Source organism: Lampetra planeri, chromosome 18 (genome assembly GCF_965212315.1).
Source record: "Lampetra planeri chromosome 18, kcLamPlan1.2.h2, whole genome shotgun sequence".
Lineage (NCBI taxonomy): Eukaryota > Metazoa > Chordata > Hyperoartia > Petromyzontiformes > Petromyzontidae > Lampetra > Lampetra planeri.
The window spans coordinates 4611999-4633781 of record NC_136124.1 but is presented as its reverse complement, the minus strand read 5'-3'; the positions used below and the strand labels follow the sequence as shown (position 1 = coordinate 4633781).

The 21783-nt window shown below is 46.2% G+C and overlaps 1 protein-coding gene across 1 annotated transcript in view; it reads right to left on the bottom strand.

Moving 5' to 3' along the window:
- Window positions 1-21783, bottom strand: part of LOC144723519 (neurexin-1-like) — a 365717-nt gene that overhangs the window by 205389 nt on the left and 138545 nt on the right. Inside the window, exons 4-6 of the mRNA XM_078602336.1 lie at window positions 12038-12339; window positions 8583-8606; window positions 2193-2354 (exon numbers count right to left, since the gene is read on the bottom strand). Coding sequence (XP_078458462.1) covers window positions 2193-2354; window positions 8583-8606; window positions 12038-12339 — 488 coding nt within the window. The remainder of the gene's footprint in view (window positions 1-2192; window positions 2355-8582; window positions 8607-12037; window positions 12340-21783) is intronic.

Genomic DNA, 21783 nt, shown 5'->3' with positions numbered 1-21783 from the left:
CAAAATGTTTCCAAAGCAAACATAATTGAACTTAGTTTCAAAGATGAACGCATTCATTTCCAAGCCTGATAGTTCATGCACGCGAACGTGTTGATGTTGCAGCTTACGGCTGACGGCACTTGTCCACCCGTTCCTCTTGGCACGATGTATTAAACAATTGCTGAAAGATGCAACAATTAACTCGGCGCGGGACCCAATTGCCTAAAGGCTTCACCGATGATGCAATCGGACGAACATTGTATTTGAACCAAAAAATGCAGAGATTCCACGCGTACCATCAGCGGGGAAAATTTTGATTCTGAAGACCCAATACAAAGGCGGTTATTTTGAGAGCGCAAAACGCTGCAGGCCAGAATGACATATCGATGAAACGGCTAGAGCGCATTGGCTTGAAGATTTGCGTGATTGCTGGTCATGGTGATGTGTCGGTGTATTTTTACTAAAAAATGTAGGATGAAAGTAAAAATTCACCAACAACGCGTGAATGAACTCCGTGATACATTTTTTTATGCATCGACACGGCGGTGTTTCCAGCTCACAACTCCAGGTACAACAGCAGGTCCAACATTGTTTAGTGGCATTATTAAACAGCGAGAGACTTTGATTGGCACAGCGGATAATAATTCCGAGCACGGGGGAACTCTAATCATATTAGAAACTCAGGATGATTAAAGACATTAGATTACACCATAGACGTAAACTGCAGTTGGTCACGAGAGATTTGATACAACTGGATCTGTTTTCAAGCAACAATTATGAATTTATTTCTCAAGTAAACACACCTTGCGGAGTGAGTTTTGATGCAAGCTTACGCACCTCCAACCCAGCTTATATATAAGTTCCTAGCTTGGCAGTGTCTCATTCTTCACCTGAAGACGGCTGCTTGCGTTGTAGCCGAAACGTCGTGAGAATTATTTTATTTTATTATGTTTTATTTTTATTATTTTATTACTTCCCTTCTACGTGACTTTACCGAAAGAACCAAGAAGATGTGTGTTTCTAGTGCTGCACGGCAAACTCGGCGATCCGAGTTCAATTCCAGCTTGCTGACAACATTAGTGACAATCATTTGAACCGGTTCTGGGCCTCCTCTAGGTCGACTCAACCTCAAACAAAGTAGTCAACTGAGCACCTGGTTAACATCAACATTAGGGAGACAAAGGTGGTGCTGGCCACCCACCCTATCATGTGCCATGATGGCTTTCATAGGTGCTCGCTAACAGAACTTGCTCCAACAGTCTGTTATGGCTATACGGGAGGTCGTTGTCTTTGTGCATGAGTGATGGCATGATGTTTTGCACACTGCGCGACAAATCATACAACCTGGGGTTGATTCCTGGCAATGGCTAACATGAGTGAAACGTGATATTTGGACTGGTCCTAGACCTCCAGAATTTGACTCTGCCTTTTTGGGTTAGATCGCGTAAATATAAATGCGTCGTTAAACCCGCCACCACCCGACACAGCCAATTAGTAAGGTTCGTCATGGAAACAAAACACGCCAATTCGTTACTAGTTCAGCACACCAGTGTGTTGGAGACTAAACCCACATCATTTACAATTCGAGTGTAAATGTTGACACTGGGGCTACAAAAGTTGCTGGCCATGGTGCTGGCTACATGACCGCTCATGCGCCGTGCCAGCTGAAAGTGCTCGCTAGCGGCAATTCCCCAACAGTCTGTAAGGCTGTACGTGTGAGGGCTGCCACTTCCGAGGTACAAAGCTCTGCTACGCATCATGGGAATAAGCGAGGACCGCATATAACTGACAAAAAAAACTAAACTTTCAACGCTTGTTTATGTTCTGGGAACACGTGGATTTCCCAGGGCAGCTACCTCAACAAGAGGACGATCTTGAGAAACCGCACGGCAGGTGGTAACCTTCTCCAACAAATGAGACCATATTGGTCTCTTGGGTTCTCACCTGGTGGAACAAATAAGCTTGACTCGATCTCAAGGGGATCTTTACCTTTGTATTTGTGAGCGTGCACAAGAATCTCAGCCAGTTAACCCGTAACAATCGGCATTGTCACGTGACCTCTCGCCAGCAGGGAGCCTTCGAGACTTCACGCGGCCTCGATAGCTCACGTAGCCCTGGCACGTCGTTGATGTCGCACGGATGAGCGCGTGTGCGTTTGCAAGGGCGAGAAGCCAGCCCCCCTCCAGCAGCACCACCCACCCACCGCGCCTCACCTCTTTGAGACATCCGCGGAAGTTGTTGCTGACAGGGGATCCGGGCAGGTCGGCCGTGTTCTGGCTACCGCCAACGTAGAAGAAGTCGTCGGAGCCGAGCATGGTGTAGTCCTCCTGGGTGTAGCCCGTCGTCGTCAGAATCCCATCCACTGAGATGGTGACCTGACGCAGCGGTGGATCGTGAAAACAAAATCAAGGCGAAACAAACAAACAAGACGGGGGGGTCGGGAGGGGAGGGGTGGGGGGAGGTATTATAATAAACGTAATCACCCTTATGTTACTGAGCATGATCACTGAGTGATAGCGGGAGATTTTTTGTTGAGTTTTAACACGAAATGTCCACTTCTTCGAGAGTGTTCGTTTCCTCTGAAAGTCAAATCGAGGAATGTCTCCTAGGAGTGTGATCTAGTTATCTAATAAGGCATGTCTTATATTAAATAGTATTGTCACAGAAAAAAGTGAGGAAAAAAAGCACTCGTAAAAAATAGGTTTTCGATGGTCAGCTGATTTTTTTTGCATACATATATTTTTATCTAAACAAATCCATCAGCAAAAAAAAGGCAATAAATAGCTTCACGAGCAAGTAGGTTTCGAAACATATTCTCAACACCGGAACAAATATTCGTTCATCAGTTGGTCTGTGATCTTAAATGGGCCTTACGCATATGTGTACAAAATGTTCTTTTTTTCCGCAAAAAAGGCATTACATATGGAACATGGATAAATTTGGTGGTGCAATGGTTTAGTATATTGAGGGGGTTTTTTTCACGAGATAAAATGCATCACAATTTCATAATGGTGCAAAAAGCATTTCTTGCGAAGAGTAAAAAGGGATTGAATTGGCGTGACACGAGGCAACCATAAATTAAATGAAGAGAAAAAAAGAAATTACTTTTAAGATGAATCTCACTGGTGTAATTGTCGACTTGACGCGTATTTATATGCGCGCTCGAGTGATTTCGCATTCCTGTATGTGCGTGAATTTATTTTATCTATTACAGACTTTGCCATCTTCTCCGATAAAAAAAGATTATACCCAAGCAAGGCGTTACATCAAAAGCACCACAGGAGGCGTGATGCAAAGAAAAAATGTCTCCTAATTAATATATATTTTAAACCTTACAAAACTACACTTCCGTCTGTTCTAATGAATAATTCCATCTGGTCAGGAGGTTACAAACATATAGTTACACCCGAATAAATATATGTAGACTAAATAATGATAATGACTGGTATCTGAATGCTAGCTCATTGGAAAGTGGAGCTAAAATTGCTCATTAAATGAGGCAGTTTAAATTGCTCTTGGTCGAGAATAGGAATAAAATAACAGAGGTAGTGAATGTACACTCCTCAATATTCCCTGCTGCTGCTGCTCTCTCGATTTAAATACACTCTTTTTAGTGCAGACTTGTTGCGAGACAGACACGTGCACAGTGAGGGGTTAATATTGTTAGAAACGTAATGATATCGCACACGCACCATATGCACATACCGTACCGTATTTATAAAAAGACAACTAAACACTCACACACACAGAAAACAATCGCGCGCTTGCACACACACACACACACGGCCGCCGCGCATGCTTCTGACAGGAGAGGCCATGCATGATATGAAAATGCGATCTGCAGCATTTTTTTGTTCCAGAGAAATTGGCGACAACTTAATTTCCCGGAATGATTAAAAACAAAAAGAATAGCGGTACTCAACGCAAACATACATGTTGCAAAGAAATACAGCTGATAAAAAATAGACAAAATTAAAGACGAATAACGTCAAATATTGAGCATAAAAGAAAAACAAACTGAAAATATTTAAGCGGGTGCCATATGACTCTGGCATATACAATTATAGCAAAAAAAAATGTCAGCCAGTTTGCATAGATATAGTTTCTTGCGGACATCAGAGAATTGGTATCATTGCTTGTAATGAAATAATTTCATGGACAAAGTTGTATGCTTTTCATTATTATATATTACCGTTGATTGTTATATTATTATATATATATCATTTGAGCTGTTCTTGTTGTGCTCATGTATTAGTTGATTTTATCCAGTGCGAAAATACTCCAATTAAATTGTTTTCTTTCCTTTCCTAAAACGTGACTCTTTAATTGGAACCAAAAGTAATATCTTCAATTTAAGGGCAGTTACCTTTCTTGCTCATCGCTTACACTTTAATGTAAATGTCACGTATTAAACATGCTCGGAAAAAATGAAGTAGAAAATTAATTTAGCCTTATTTGTAGAGGAATAACTTTACCTAGGCTGCGTGGTAGAATACACATTTCCGTTCAAGAGCAACTCTTGCCTATTTTAAGAATTGCTTTGATTTTTCTTACTCTTGGCAATACTGAAGCTAATGGTGGCTTCTGAATGAAAAGAACGTAAAAAAAATCGTTATGCTGACTGTAACGATGATATATTTCCAACCATGCCAAATTTCTATTCTTCCAGCCTGAATAATTATTATGTAGTAATCATCTTTGAAAAAAACGGACACGCACACAAAATGTGTAAGCACTATGTGTCCTCCATCAGGAACTCTCAGATAATCATTCCTAAGACAACTGAAGGCGACTTCGACAAGAGATCAAACGATTTCGTTTTAAAAGCCGACAGTCTCCAGCTATGACTGAAATCGACTAAAATTCCCTTTGCTGGAATGTCCGTGTGCATATTGCAATCATGGGTTGGCTACATTTGACACAAGTGGCATATAATCGGTATTCCCGATCGCAGACAGATGGCACATTTGCCAAATATGCGCTAATGTGCCCTCGTCAAGTCATTGCGGTCCGTCTGTCCTCGTCTTCCTGGGGAAGTTTGGTTGTTGCTTCCAAGGCCGATAAACCTCACAGCGATTCGAGAGAAGTTCGTTTTAACATCATTTAATATAAACACGTTCCCATGTTACCTCGGGCGATTCTACAATTGAGAAAAATAGCAATTTAGATTAAAGTTTTGTCACGGAGCCTTATTTTAGGCCACAATTTGGTAACGGTGACTGTGTTGGGTATGTGGCATTCTAAAATAAGTAATCATACACCGTTGAGACGAGAGTTGGTGCTTGCAGATTCAAAAGAAAACGTTCCACTCTAAAGGCCACCAAGTGAGCAGTTGTTTTGTATGTGATGTCACATTTGTTTTAGAACGCATGTGACGAGTTATGAATGGCAATTATTTTTTAACTGGCAACATTTTTTTTTACTTAAGTTGTATGCGCACTGATAACAGCTCGAACGCGAATGAAATGAAACATTTGGATTTCGTTCTTTTATTTTGAAATGAACCCAAAAAACAGAACACTACAAAATTATGTCTGGTAAGTACGAGTGGGATCTATGATGAGAAAAAAGGCGGTGTTATGCTGTTTATGAAATAAAACCAAGTAATTATAAAATTTGATAAAGCTTCAGCTGATATTTCATCATTTTGATGCAGCCTAATTAAGCACAAATACGTAACAGCAATATCAACCGGTTACTACTCATCTCTACATTAACATCCGTGCAAATTGTGTTCGTTGAGAGTAAACATTATTATTTAAATAAATCTACAGGCGTGTGCAGGATTTTCAGAGTGGGAACATTTCTTCACATCATTCTTCGATGTCCGGAATGACGAGTACATTTATCGCATGCAGACTCGAAAAATTATTGGAATGGCCAATTTATAAACTTGTTATAATATTCAACTTTCCGGCATGAAAAAATAACAGGTTGTCCAAAAAATTGCGTTGCATTCGCGAGATGCAGGATTCGCGTTAACAAGCTTAGGCTGTGGCTCGGGTCTACAAACCTTTAACTCCGTGAAAACGTCAGGCCTTCATTAGCAAGCGTCTATCGCCCTCACGTCAGCCTGCGCGCTGTGTTTCTTTAACTTCATAGCATTCAAAACTAAATTAGAGTTTCGTTCGGATATTCTTACATTTTTATCTCGATCAAAATTTTTAATAAATTGAGTTTGGATGCATCGCAATGTCACCCTCCCCGCCTCACCTCCCCCGCGCCTCTAATAAGGGGGCGCAGGATCTCATTATTATAATTGCGATGGCTTTTCAGTAGGCGGCGAGAGACACGCTCACACTCGAGTTGCATACGGCAATAAGAATTAAGACGAATCAGAGCAAAAAAATAATAATAAACCGTGCGTGGAGTTGCAACCAGACGGCACCGTACGAAACTGGCGAAACAAAATAATTGCATCGCACAAAGCAAGGCGCGCACACCACACACACCACACACACCACACCACACACAAGACACACAACACACACAGAGACACGCGCAGCCCGACGCTAGGTGAGGCAACGCAGCACAGCAAGCATGCAGGACAGCACGTCAGGGGAGGGCCGGCTGTCACAGAGGCAGCTGTGCTTGGGGGGACGTGTTGGCTTTGCGCTGGCAATGGGAGAAGTAAAAGTTATCTGAGAGCTATAAGCAGCTCGCTGTGGTAACGGACTAACGAGAGAGAGAGAGAGAAAAAGTGAGTTCCTCGTGTCCCGTTTTTTTTTACAGCCGTTGTTTTTTTTACGGTCGCTATTTTTGATGTTGACGTTTCCGCCGATTTTCACACGGGGTTTTAAGTTTCCGCGTTTTAAAACAACGTCCCATAAAATATCGGTCGTTAAAATTTACAACCTGGAAGACGTTACCACCCCAAGTGTCTTCTGCACGAGCTCGCGTGATGTTGCGTCTCTCACGTCCCCCCCAACCCCAACCTCCCCGCAGGGCCTTAGGAGACGAACATAACTTGCATGATAAGAATCGCATTTACCACCGTGCATACGAACCACCGCTTAAATGTACTGCTCTGAACATTTAATTGCAGTGGGGAGGGGGGGCACGGGCTCTCGCGACCACATTTTGCGGCACGGACACTTCGCGTGCGGATCGGCGCTTCATTTGGCGCGCTCCTTCCCTCAAAATGTCCTCTCTCGTAAAATAACGGCACGTTACCGGAGACGAATTTCTTGTTTCTACCCAAGCACAGATGCATTGCAACAGGGCAGCTGCAATGGGGGGTGGCGGGGTGGTGGGTGTCCAGAGGGGATGCGCCTCGGATGTAAGTGGGAGGGGCACGTGACAAGCAGTGGCGGTGAATGAGAGCCCTTGGGTTGTGGTGAAAAGGAGAGGGGTGGTAGTGGTGGTGGGGTTCAAGAGGGTATTAATTCTAGATTTGAAGCTTTCGTGACTGCAAGGATTCATATTCTTAGTTTTTTTCGGTAAAGTCACGTAGATAAAAAATTAAAATTAATAAAAGTAAAATAAAATAAAAATCAAGCTTCTGTGTTGCCTCCGAAACGTCGCGAATTTTATTTCATTTTTATTTTACTTTTATTAATTTTTATTAAAAACATTTTTATCTACGTGACTTTACCGAAAAAACCTAAGAATATGGGGTTCAAGAGCTTCAAGAGCTTGTGAGCTCAGATTTGGGACGCTGCAAGAAAAAGTCAAATCGCAGGTTGAAGGAGAATGACTGGCAAGCTCAGCCGTCTCGGAGCGAGTGCTTAAAAGGGGACTGAGAATAACCGCAGCTCTTATTCACATTGCGCCTTTTTAAAATGCTAATAGGCGAGAACGGTTGTTGAGATGTTTAAAATAATTGTCTTAAGCTTCATCGCTAGGTCTTAAAATTGTTAACTTCACGTTGGGGTAATTTATTTAATAACGTAAGCCATCATAATGCAATTGCAATATATATTTTTAACCCTGCTATTGTAGGCTTCAAGGGTTTAAGTGTAGATGTTTATAGCACTTTAACCGTGGATTGCAGGTGACGTATAATTCCAAATTAATCGTTTTGCCTCAGCCCACAAGGTTGGCAGGACTGTGCGGGGGAGGAGAGGTGGGTGGCTGTGGAGGTGATGGCTCAACAGAGCTGCACAACAGACAGGAGAGTGACGAGGGGGGTGGCACGGCATGTGGAGGCTGGCACACCCGAGTGATGAAAGCAAACGTGAAGCCATCGCACATACACAGGTGAGCAGGGGGAGGAGTGGGAGGAAGAGTGGGGGAGGGAGGAGGGGTCTGGGTGAGGGGGGGGTGTGTAGATGGGGAGTGGCCGCTAGAATGGAGGGAAGAGAAGAGAAGAGGTAGGGGAGTCCGCGGGAGGACTAGGAGTCTCACGGAGGATGTGAGGTTAACACAATATAAACAAACAGTCTGCCAAAATAAGAACCGAATCTTAAAAAAGAAAATGTGGTCGATCGTCAATAAAAGAAAGAGAGAAAGAGGGATAGTCTTCAACTCATAATTAATTATAATAATAATAACTTGGGGGTCGGGTGAGGAGGTGGGGAAGAAGCTGAAAATAATGCCCAAAGAGGCCACTGCAAACGGAGACAAATTGGAATGATATCTACCATACAGTGGAGTTTGTTTACCATAGCATGTCCGATGCCCGAATGCTTTGCATCAGAATTCGGTGGTGTTTTGAAGGTTGGGGGAGGGTGGGTCGGGGTGAGAGGAGTGGGGAGGGGAAACAGGAGGGTTGAGAGAGAAAGAGAGAGAGAGAGACAAAGAGGGAGCACAAAAAAATAAAACGGTGAAAACGTCACTGGAACGAAAAATCAAAGATGTTAGCGGCGAAGGTATTTCACATTCGGTTAGTAAATGTATTTGGCAGCCATCCGACTGCTGGTTAGTACGTAATGCAGTTAGTGCAGTAACAATCGCTCGGTTAGAGTCGTTATGTTAGTAGAAGTACAACATACAAAATGAGACATTCCATGAGTTGTTAGTTTGTTAAACAAGCAGAGCTTGAGTAAGTCACCCTCGGTTAGTAAAGCATGTAATGTGACAGGATAGCACTCAAGCCGGGTGAACACAGCTCCGCTTGGTTAGTGTTTGCTAAGTCTGCAAAATAAAAAGAGATGTCTCTCGTACTTACCAAAGCTACCTCACTGTGATTACGGGTTAACCTGTTTCCTGAGGCACTAATGCCCTATAATTAATAAAGCAATTAAGCAATCAAATTAATTTTCTAAATGCAAAATCTCCCTTTCTTGTTTAAATACTCCACACACTGGATCAAACATCTCAATAAGCGTGGGCTTTGAAAGGCATACTTTGTCTGCAAGTGGTTGTGTGATGAGAGGTCAATTTGGTGTAGGAACTCTGGCCTTTTGAAAGGCGGTACACATTAATTAGTAAACATGACAGATCCATTGCCAATTTGTATGGCACAGCATCCCGATCGGTGTGTTGTCTTTTCCCCTTTCTTCTTCCTTGCTCCGTGATTCTAAATCGAAGACATTTCCTCCTCGGAGGATGCTGCAACAGACCTCGGCACACTCAATGCATCTCTCTCGCACGAACACCAGCGCAAAGAAAGATTGAACGTCTCGGGAAATTTGGGCGTCCACTTTTCTCGCGCACATCTGAAGAGTTTTCTCCCACGGGGATTTACGTTATAAGCTTCTTGATGTAAGATGAAGGCCGCTGATGATGTACACAAAGCTCGCGGGGCCATTTACCCAATCGGGATCGAGGACCACTACCTCTGAGTGAGTTATTTTATATAAATTTCGATTTAAAGCTTTCGTGACTGCAGGGATTCATCTTCTTGGTTCTTTCGGTAAAGTCACGTAGAAGGAAAAGTATAAAGTAATAAAAAGAAAAATAATAAAATAAAATAATAAATATTATTGTATTATGTTGTATTTTTATTATTTTATTATTTTCCTTCTACGCAACTTTACCGAAAGAACCAAGAAGATTCTTTTATATATTTGTTTTTAAAGCTGCAAAATCTTGGAAGCAACCGAGACCGTACTGGTGTGTGGCCCAGGCAAGCGAGAGGCCGATAAGTTTGTGCCCGCGAAGGATACAAAAAAAAAACACTCGAGGCGCACGTGTGAGACGGAGCGAATTCGGTCGGCGAAAGACGCGCGCTGGGGGAGGGGGGAGGGGGGTGGGGGAGGGGGGAAACGCGCGTTTTGAAATCCTAACCGCTCGGCCGCAAAGACCGCATAGCTCTGGGCGCAGTCGCCCTCTCGACGAAACTCCCCGGTGGGTTTTGCTGCCAGGAAACCGCTACGTTGGATAACAAAAAAAAATCAAAGTTTCGTCGGAGAGTAAAATCAACAGTGAATCGCTTTTCAATCTGCGGGAGGGGGGGGGGCACACGTTAGACATCCACGCGACAAGTTACACGGCCATTGCAATTTGGTAACTCGCTCACAGAATCATTTTAACAATCTAATATTGAGAACACAGAGTCACCAATGAGCTGGTTTGTTAAAGTGGTAAATGAAGGGGGAAAGAATCAACAAACTTAGTTTTTTTTTTAAATGCAGCTTTATGAGGCTTCCTAATACACTGAAGGTTCTCAATGTATCAATTATTGAAGGGATTGAAGAACTTTTTCAGACCCCAGTAACTTACGCTCTAGTTCAGTTTACATAAGCATGAACTTTAAACAAAGTTTTAACGCTCGATACATTTCTTAACAAACGTATAAATAACAGAAAACGTTGCTCTATAACCCATGAAGCACCCTCTGCAAGATAATGACCTTAAAGTTATTTCATTAAAACATAAATACGTGGGCATTGCAATGACCCGGGAAAAAAAAGTAACACAAAATCACCGAGCGTTTTAACTCGAACGCGTGATTTGGAATTTTGTCTTGAACTTTTCCTTCTTTCAGAAAAAGCCACGAGAAAAAAAGCCCAAAAAAACCCCGCCTGTACCCTTATTTTTCCCCCCAATTAAAACAACAACAAGAACAACAAGAACACATTTGGCGAAGAAACTAAAGCCCGGCGTTGTTGGCACACCCGGCTAACAACGGCAGCCCAGAGTGAACCGTAGGAGTCCTCCGCTCAAAATCCTCGATACAGCTATCGTGCTGTGACGGTTCCACCTGAAGACGGAAGCTTGTGTTCCCTCCGAAACGTCGTGATTTTTATTTTATTTTTTACTTTTATTAATTTTAATTTTTTTACCTACGTGACTTTACCGAAAAAACCTAAGAATATGAATCCTGAGCGGAGACCGCGCGCACGCTCTCTTGCACGTTCCTCCGCCGACAGAGCCGACCGCCGCACGCGACGCCGATTTAAGTAACGAGCTTCGCGGGATGCCAGGGGACGCCGTGGCGAGGCTCCGTGTCGCGACGTCGCCTTCCACGCCAAGGAGCCGCACAGAGGGGTGGTTAAAATGCTAATACAGCCCGAGTGGATGATCCGCACATTCAGCACTGCGTACAAAATTCCCCAGCCAGGCATATGTCACATGCCGACCCCCTCCCCGTCCTTCCCCGCCCTTCTCCCCCCTGGCTTAGCTCTCTCGTGTTTAATTGGGGTCTTGCCGCAACGTTGTGCACAACGATGTCCGACGTTTCAGCTCCACGTGCCAGGGGAGCACTTCGGGCGGCACGGTAACTCTCGTGACGATGATCCCATGCGAATGACACATTTTAGTCCACGGTTGTGTTACTGTTAAGGACTTGCTGGACACAAAACCAGCCGAATTGATCAAAGGGTGGCCCATGAAACTTTGGAGATAAAACAGCAGTCCTTCAAAGGGAACCGATTTTCATTTTCGGACACATTTTAGTTCCCGACAAAAGCTCCCCCGCAGCACGTGGAGCCAAACGTCGGACTTCGCGCCGAACCAGAAGCGGCGCAACCCCCGAGAAACACATCGGCAGCACATTCACGACAACCTCCACAACAACAACAACAACAGTACTCCATCCTCGATGTCCTCCCAACTCACCCCTGACCCCCCCCCCCCCCCGCCGTCGCACCCCGACGCATCTCCCACCCTCCCCCCGCTCCCCCCCAGAATCACGACTCCTCTCCACAGCCGCCGTGCCCCATCGCCCCCGTACCTGGCGGAGGTTCCGCGTGACGCGCACGTCGTGCCAGCTGTTGTCGTTGAACTTGCCGTTGACCGGCTCCACGAGCGCCTCGAAGGCACCCGAGCCCAGGTTGATGACCAGGGCCACGGCGCCGTCGCGCAGAGACAGGTTCACGTAGTCGGCCGACTTGCCCGTGTGCAGGATGAGGCCATTGCGCTGCAGTGTGCAGAAGGAGAGCGTGATCTCGTCGCTGCTGCTCTGGATGGGGCTCTCGGAGAGGTCGTAGCAGAAGTACTCGCTGCCCCGGAAGGTGGCCACACTCTCCTCCTTGGCTGTCGAGCGAGATGGGAGAGGTGCGTGCGTGCGCGCGCCTTGGTTAGTTTGCGCACTCATTTCAGAGTTGCTTTTTTTGTTTTGTTCGTTGTCCTTCGCCCCGCGTCTGCGATTAGCACGGTTGGGTACGTACGGAGCGAAAGAAGTTCAACGTACGTACATACAGCTCGTTTGCTCGCAGTGACGAGGCGAGGGCGTTCGGGTGGTGGCAGTGGTCGTGGCAGTGGTCGTGGCGATGATGCTGTTGGTGGTGGTGGTGGTGATGGTGGTGATGGTGAAGCAAGTTGACGTGACAAGAATTGCACTCTTCGATTCGAATCCCTTTATTTTTAAGGCTAGCTAAAAGCCCACGGGGATCAGACGCCACTTTTGCAATGAAGACATGGGTACAAAAAAAAAACATGCTTCATAACTGCAAAAGTTATAGTGCAACACAGAAGCAGAATTAAACATTATAAATAGCACATATCGTTAGGACTGTCCATACTTCACGCAATAATTCATGGTATTTGCTCACATCAATGGATAAAGTAGTTTTATTGGTCGAAATTGAACCTTCGCCTTCAACTCTCCTCACTATTTGGATGGTCCTCTGCTCGTCTTGATTATTATTGGAGCCGCCAATCACATGCCGTCCAAAGTACCTCACACACACGCCGTGATATTTTCCACCCCCTCAGACTACAACACGACTTTGCGATCTGACCGCACGCAGTGGGATAAGAAGAGCACCACCTGGACTGGTAAAGCATTTCAACGGAAGACACGCTCATCACACAGAGTGCCGCACAACACGACGACGAATTTGGGGGTGGAATTAAATGTAAGGGAACATTCTCAGGGCGGGGGGGGGGGGGGTCACAAAGTGCGGGGGGGTAGTACACCCCTCTTTATTTTTTGTTCACGTACGAGGGCCAGCGTGCCCCCCCCGCCCCCCAGCGCCCCCCAGCGCCCCCTCAACATTCTTACCGCTGCTAATTTCATTCGTCCGCTCACCCTCGCGGACGGAACTATGTAAGTCAGTGGACCTGCTGTGCAGAGGCGGTTGCATTTTCTACCCATTTGCCGTAACAGCACGCGTTGGAAATGAGCTGAAGGTTAATGAGCTTGGTTTAACGGAGACTTTTTGTGGGGGGGGGGGGGGCACGCGGTGGGGGGGAGGTGGGGTGTGTGAAACGACAGCACCTATTTTAAGATTTCCAGCTCGCCACTTGTAAAAACAACGGCAGGCCCCTCTCTATTACAGCTAAGGGTAAAAACAATCAGGCAATGGAGCATGAAATAAGTTGAAATGAAAGTAATATTAAATTAGAGTACTGGAGTTTATCATGTTTAGCCAAGCTGCACGTACCTCATAACTGGCTCATACTTGTGTAGATCATTTGTACGGTGTGTGTCTCTGTGTGTGTTCTGTGCACACAGGTGTGTGCGCGTACTTGCTTGTTGATGCAGCATTTACAAATATTAAGCTAATGAGGGAATGGAATACATTGGAAGACAGGGAATCTGTTGCAGATTTACATTCGCTTCATATTTGTACCCTGAACGCAATGTTGACTGCATATACGTTTGCATTTCGCGCAAATCAAAAACACTGCGATGTGCACCTCGGCAAAAATTTAAGCGGTAAATATAAAAAAAATGCCTCCCCGATGCAAAATGAAGCAACAAGTTCTGATTAAGATTAGAAAAATTGTTATCAGAGGAGTTAAAAAATGTTGGTAAAAGCACTGGACCTAAATTAAGCGAAAGTGTAATCACAATGTAATGTTGCTTCAGGCCTCGTGTGGTCTAATAAAGTGCACTACCCTAATCCACCAAACAGCTTTTAAAATTTGAGTACGCTCTTGCAGACTTAACTGTGTTAAAAAAAAAAAAGTAAATTGGAATCAAAATGATGGTCAGGTTTGCTAATGGGGAGTCTGCTCACATTTAGCATAATATGCATAATAAACAAGGCCAAATGAAGGTTACCTGCAGCCTCTGGGCCAAAGCCGGTGAACACTGCAGGGACCAAGGGATTAGAAGGATCGCACCTCTTCCATGCAAAGAGCCCACCATTTTCTACATGTTTTTTTTTATTGTCACATCCATGTAATATCGTCCACGGCTGACACGAATTATTGGCTTGCCGTAGAAATTAAACTGTAAACGATGTAATATCACCAGGTTAAGCCCACTGAGCTATTAGCTTTTTTTTCAGAAGCAACCTGGCCACAAATGAGGGAAAAACTGGAGTACCCATAGAAAAATCCACGCGACCAAGGGGGGTCAACATGCAAGCCGGCAAATATACAGGCGTCAGGGTCGGCATTGAACCCACGACCTCTTGCATACCAGGCGAGGGAGATAACATCTCGCCACTGCGGTGCCCCAAATTTCCGACGTGGCTCCCCACATGGCCCCGAACCCAGAACTTTTCTGAGGCCTGCTGTTGTCCACTGAGGCCATGATGGTGCTGTTGTGATGCCTGTCGTGTCGTGGCTGCCAGGTAATGCAAGGGTGGCGCGGATGGATGGGCGATTGAGCTGGGACTGCGTGAGCAATGGGAGTTAGGATGGGGTGATGGGGGGGAAAGAAGGGGTGCTGATGAAAATGCTGGGGTGGGCAGGTGGGAGGCGGGGAACGTCACCCAATTATAAATTGTTTTCCCACTTCAGACAGATTGCATTAGTTACAGCACTTGCTCCAAGGCAATAGCGGGCCCGCCCCGCGTTCTCGGTGGTTGTGAGAGCAAGCCGGCGGTTGCTTATTGCCAGTAAAGGGAATCCATTACCCGCGTGCGTCTATGTGCAAATGTGCAACGCACAGATTTCTACCACGGTGCAATTTCTCAGGCTCGCCGACTGCACATACACGTGTGCTCAGTTTCTGAGCACACGGATATTTTCGCAATCTGGATCAGGAGGAGTGTTTTGTTAACTGGGACGTGTTTCACAACATTGCACAACTGAGCAATAGCCAGGGCCGCTCACTAACGCACACCTTGCACAGTAACACAGGTGATCGATTTAGCGTTTTGTGTGTGTGTTCCACCCCCACCCTCCTGCCATCCCCTGCCTGTCTGTGCAAGGCTGGATATCGATACTTTTTCAAAACAATGTCATCAGGGTATACAGAACTTCTGTATACACGCCCACACATTTAATGTAGGTTGTGAAAATGTTACTTTCCCACTATGTTAGATGGTGGAATTGGGCAATCCTATTCCGAGATTGCTATAACTACAACAAAATACGTGAATATAATATCAAAAACAAATACATTCGTCTTGCTTTAAGCATAATTCTACTTTCCAGATGGATTCCTCCAAGATCCATCAACGTATGGATTTTAAACTGTCTGGGTTTAGTTGATGCGGTGCAAGGGTGAAATATCCCGTGAAATAAGTCGGAAGCAATTTACTTTAAAACACACGTAGATGCGATTAGCTAACACACGGGAGCACAAAGGCCCGATATGTGTCGAAATGTCACGTGAAGGTTGACTTCACGTGACAACATTTCTGTTGTTCAATGCTCAGTGTAAAGGTCAGGAAACATGTCAATACAACTGCAATCACTTGCACCAACTTTATTTGTATTAACTACAGCATTTACTTGGACATCGGGAAAACTAAAGTAAGGGTACTGCCCTTAAACCATTTGGCTCGAAGCCACTGCTGGTGGGAGGGCTTTTGCTTGAGCCACATTGAGAGAGCATAGCTAGTGGTGCATCTGCCAGTCATCTCAGTCAGTCATCCCATGGCACCTGGGTCTGCGTCCGTGAAATCCTGCCAGAGGGCCTTCGACACTTCACGGGGCCTCAAAGCGCACCTACGGTGGTTGTGTTCTGTTACTAGAGGAAGCTACAGAGAGCTTATCTGGACGGTGTTTTGGGCTACTCCTCCACGGCTAGCCAGACGTGTTGGTAGAGGTGTAAGTGCCAACCCATCACACACAACCTGCCGGTCGACAAACCGTGGTGAATCCATTGATGTTGCTGGGTGGACAGAGATGGTTGGGGGGGACGGGGGGTTACAAAAACTCGTTCAGTATTTTTACTTTTCACGCCCAGGAGATCAAACCGGCGGCCTCTGGATCGCAAGTCGAGTGCGCATTTTCCAATACACGGTGAGAGTATCCGAAGGAGAAATTTGAATAAGTTAATTGACGCGCGCCCGTCGCCGCGTGGCGGAAGCACAACGTCGCGCCCGGTAAAACGTACCCCCGTAAATAAAGACACGACAGACAGACAAGCAAACAAACTGATCGATTGAATGGAAAAAAAAACCGCTTACGCGTTCATCGCCGTTTTATATTTGGCGCTTGCTCGCAAACGTCAAAAAACGCGGCGCCCCTTTTTAAACGCCACGGGTGCACCCGGCGATGATTGGTGTGGGGGCATGAACCGTGTTAATATCGACACGTTCGCTGGCAGAGCGGGAGTAGGCTCGCCAGTAAATACAAGTGGGGGACATAAATTGACGCGAAGACAGAACAGTAATGAGGGGTCCCGTACCTGCACACCCGAGGGCAGCCGAGTTGTCCAATTACATGACATTGACGTTTACTTCTTCAGATATTTTTTTCAAGCCTCCCTCCCCCCACCCCCATGCGCCACTAAACCTCTATTTCTCCAAGTCCATTATGGTCTTCTTGGAGGCGACGCTTGATCACTCTGAAGTCATTATTTTAATGCTTTCTGAAAGGCGTGGATGTAAGAAAAAAAGAAAGGATTGTGTGCCTCTCTCGGATCAAAAATGAAGAGTGCTCAGGCAATTGTGCTGTTGAAAGGGATTCCTAGCACTGCAGTGCAGAGAGGTAATATCGCCAGCTTTTTGTTCGTGGCCAAGATGCATTGTGCCTAATGTGATCCGTTTGAAATTACTCTTTTGTTTCATATCCAGCTTGATGTGCTGCAGATTGAGATGCAACACCAAGATTATCTGATGCTCCCATTGGCCTCGACAAATTGCAAATGAAGAGCGCAACAGTCTCGTGTTCGTAACAACAACAAATAACCCCAAACTTGCTCCATTTTCTTCTTGGATGAATCCCACGCTCTCTTTTTTATTTATTTATTCCCCGAGTCTTTTCTTCCACCGTCCATGCGTGCCAATCACTGCCTGTCCCACATGCGGAATATTTTCCCATTTCATTTATTCTTCCCTTTCCTCCCACGCTTTTCTTGCCTGACAGCCTCATTTGTGTCCGGCTTGTAATGTTGTTGGCGTGCGTCAGCTTGAAGGCACCGGCTGCAACTTTCCGTCCGACTTCACATCAGCCTCATTTCCATCAACTAAACCGAACGCATTTCCTTCATTTCAAAATCGCCGTGTCTAAGCCTTTTATATTTTTGTGTGGGTGGGGGGGGGGTGACAGGGAGGGGGGGACCGATCTCATTCTCCAGCAGTTGGCGGAACACATCTGCAGCATTTACATGCCCGCTGCTATCTGATTCCGACGGGAAACCAGGGAGATTTATTTGACGGTGCTTGATATCTACTGCATGGCGGACATGACCGGAATGGCGCGCGAGAGAGCACAGCTGGAGTTTCGGGCCAGATTGAAGGGGTACTCGGTTCAAGGTCATTGATCCCTGGCCGCTCAATAGAGCTTGGCGTTTACACAGCAAAAAGGGTTTGTCTGCAGACCGCCGCGCGCGAGAGAGCCGCGCTCAATATACTTGCGGTGGTGACGCGACCTTCGACTGGTCAGCCAGATGGCACCGGGCCCACATACCCCCTAAAGTGTGCCGAGTCAAAATTCTAAAACTTCAACTTCCCACACTTTCTGCATTTCTCATAGTTAATCTTCGAATCATTATCGCCTGCCAGGATGCACCGTTTAAAAGTGTCAATTTCCATGGCGGACGATGCCTTTTAGTGTGCAATCGTAGTTATGTAATTGCGTAAGCTTCAACAAAAGTGGCCGATTTGTCTCTTTGGCTGATTGTATTTTAATTTAAATGCCACGAAACTCACTTTTTTCTTTGTAAAATTAATTAAGTTGACTTTGATCCATTCCTCCACCAATAACGCTAGTCGTAATTATTATTAATAATAACAAAAAATCCCTTTGTCAATCCACTTGCGAAAGAAAACTTCCCCATGCCATGCCAGACTGCCAGACAAGGAAGGGCTTTTGTGTGACCATATTTGACGATGTTTGTCAGTGTGGCTTTGTGAAGAGGGAGCCCGAGACGAATTCAAATATGAACCGGCATTGATGTTAGCCATAGTCGATAATCAAACTCAGGTTGCCAGGTCCATAACGCAGTGCGCATGTATCGACGCCACAGCTCCCGGCATTAATTTCCACTCGCAACTTATTATTACGTAAGGAATCATTATTATTATTACCTCATGTAACTCGTCTCGAATTCGATTTTAAGTGTGCCGAACACACGTTTAATCAAATAGCAACGTAATTGCGGAGTGGCGTTGAGAGATGATTCGCGCGATGCTAATATAAACCCGTCAAACCGAGATCAATTCCCGCTCATCGCCAACTTGAGTGGCAAGTGATACCTGAAGCAGAATCAGAATTTTTATTTAGACTGGAGAAATCCGATGAGCTATTAAGCTCTTTCACAGACGCCAACTAGGGGCGGATCAGAAGCGATGCTGAGCCCCCTCCAATTGACCTTCCCACACGTATGTCTGCAAGATGATGCTTATTGGGAGCACTTTAACAACTCTGGCACCCCCCCCCTCTCTCAGCCAGTCTACATAACAAAGGCTCAGTCCTTTGTTATGTAGACTAGCCGTAGTCTCAAGCCGCACCTTACCATAATAGTATAAAGGGGGCCTGTCCTGGCCCATCCCCCCCCCCCAACCAGTATATATACGGGGTAGTATCTCTTGGAATCTCTCATTTACTTGATACAGCAAGCGTGCTGTGACAGTTCCACCTGAAGACGGAAGCTTGTGTTGCCTCCGAAACGTCGTGATTTTTATTTTAATTTAAATTTACTTTTATTAATTTCAATTTAAATTTTTTACCTACGTGATTTTACCGAAAAAAAACTAAGAATATTGGGAGCGTGTTTGAGGACGAAAATAACGACACGTCAATAAGTCTGAATGTCCTCCATGTTCAAACAAGCATCGGGTGGTCCTGAGCCACTGAATGTCATAACGCCACTCCCTTGGCTGGCACCTGTCTCTCTCCGTGGCGATTTCTTACTCAGAGCATTGACGTGGTGCTTATCTGTGCGTATGCATATTGAACTTCTTTTGCACCGTACGCAGCCAACCGTGCTCCAGTTGACTGGAATTCCACATTCATGTGCCATTGGTGAGTCTTTTTATCGGAATACCGCCGTTGGATTTCCCTTCAAAGTGGTAGAAATTTTACTGACCCAGGAGGAATGATGGGCTGAGCGGCAACCCACTCCTCATTGGCATTTGAACTCACAACCTTCGGATTGCGAGCGGCTTTGCTCAACCACGGAGCCACCTCGCCCATCACAACGACTGTGACATGTAATAACCAAATGAGGTTCCCATAATGTAATAACCAGGCATGTAATTACTCACCCTATTGTGATTCAACGAATTGTTCGAATTTTATCACACAATCGTATCTTGTTTTTTTTTACTCACTTCTTACTTTTCTCGTATGTATTGTTTCGAATGTGTTTTTGTTGATCCTGGATGTACAGTTTCATTTGCCCCTATTAGCCTAAATGCATAATTAGCATAGCATTAGCAAGTGATTTGCATAAATCATTATCAAATAAATCCTTGTGGGCAAGGTTCGATGCGTACATTCAGAGCGCATGAATCAATTTCAGTCAATGAGCTGACGCACCGCTCGACGCACGGTGAGTAAACGCCACTCAAGAGCGGGCACGCGAATGCCAATAGCAATAAAAACCGTACTCTTTGGTTCTTTCGCTAAAGTCACGTGGTTAGCTAATAAAAACCGTCACCACACACAGCCCACACCTGCCACATACGAGGGAATGCAAAGCTAACGGCTGAAACGCAGCGAATCCATCTCCCCATCCCCCTCGCAGCTTTCTCCCTCGGCACGCTTTGATTTCCCCGCCTCCTCCACGCGCCTGCTCCCTGGCGGGCTCCCAGTCGCCTTCACCTGCGCGGAGGTGCGACTCCTCGCGAAGCGGCGCCGAGACTCGTGAGCGGCGTGGGGGTAGGGGGAGGAGAGACGGGGGGGAGGGAGGAGGGAAGGGGGAGGAGGTTGGGGGGGAGGAGGACGGGGGGTAGGAGGACGGGGGGGAGAGGAGGATGGGAGGGGGGGAGGAGGAGGGGGAGGAGGAGGGGGTGGGATGAGGGGGGAGGAGGAGGGGGGAGGAGGGGGGGGATGAGGGGGGAGGGGGAGGAGGGGAAGGGAAGGGAAAGGAGGGGAAAGGAGGGGGAGGGAAATGGGGGGGAGGGAAAGGAGGGGGGAGGGAAAGGAGGGGGGAGGAGGGGGTAGGGGGAGGAGGGGGAGGAGAAGGAGGGGGTAAGAGGGTGGAGGGGGAAGGAGGGGGGAAGAGGGTGGAAGGGGAAGGAAGGGGGAGGGATGACGGAGGAGGTAGGAGGGGGAGGGTGGGAGGAAGAGGATGGGGTGGGGGGGAGAAGGAGGGGGATGAGGAGGGGGGATGAGGAGGGGGGATGAGGAGGGGAGGAGGGGAGGGGGGAGGAGGGGAGGGGGGAGGGAGGAGGGAGGGAGGGAGGAGAGTGCGGGAGGAGGGGGATAGAGGAGGCGGCGGGGGGAGCCGCTAAGACGCCGCTGAGACGCTGCTGTTCCCGAGAAATTCCGCCTGCGCCGTCTCCCGTCAGCTAAACGTCCCTCGGTCCCATACAGCAACCGCCGAGCCACAAGATAGGCGCAGTAGGAATGCTCCGTACACTTTGTAATGTGCTTTTGCTTATGCGCCGTTTGCTTCGTGGTTATTGTTTTTTTTATAAATCAAAGTCGTGGTTGCGCAAAATGTGTTGTGCAAAAAAAAACATCTCAAAAGGGAAAAAGTCGGTCGACCTTGTGTGACCAGAATGGATTAAAACGTCCTATCCTCCATTTGACCAAATGTTTGGTCCTTGTTTGCCAAGCACACCCAAAGTCTAACTGTTCAAGAGGCCGTTGTGAAATAAATTACAATTCGCGTGACATATTGCAGCCTCCTTTTTAGCTACAAATATATATTTTTTTCGCCCACACACTTTCCACTTCTGCTCTGGATTGTTGGGGTTGTTGGGCTTAAGGAAGGCTCGTTGAAAAAAAACCCATTACAAAATGTTATAAGGAGCTGAAAACTTGTTAGTCCGGGCAGTCAATGCAATTATTTTTTTTATAAATCTAATTTTGAGCGTGTTTGATAGGGAGGGGGGGGGGCTGTGGAGTGGAGTCCGTAGCGGTTGCTGGGAGGTTGGGGGGTGGGGAGAGAGAGAGAGGCCCTGGCTCAAAGTCAGACCTAAGCTCTCTGACGCAAACAGCAGCTCTTTAAATGAAATA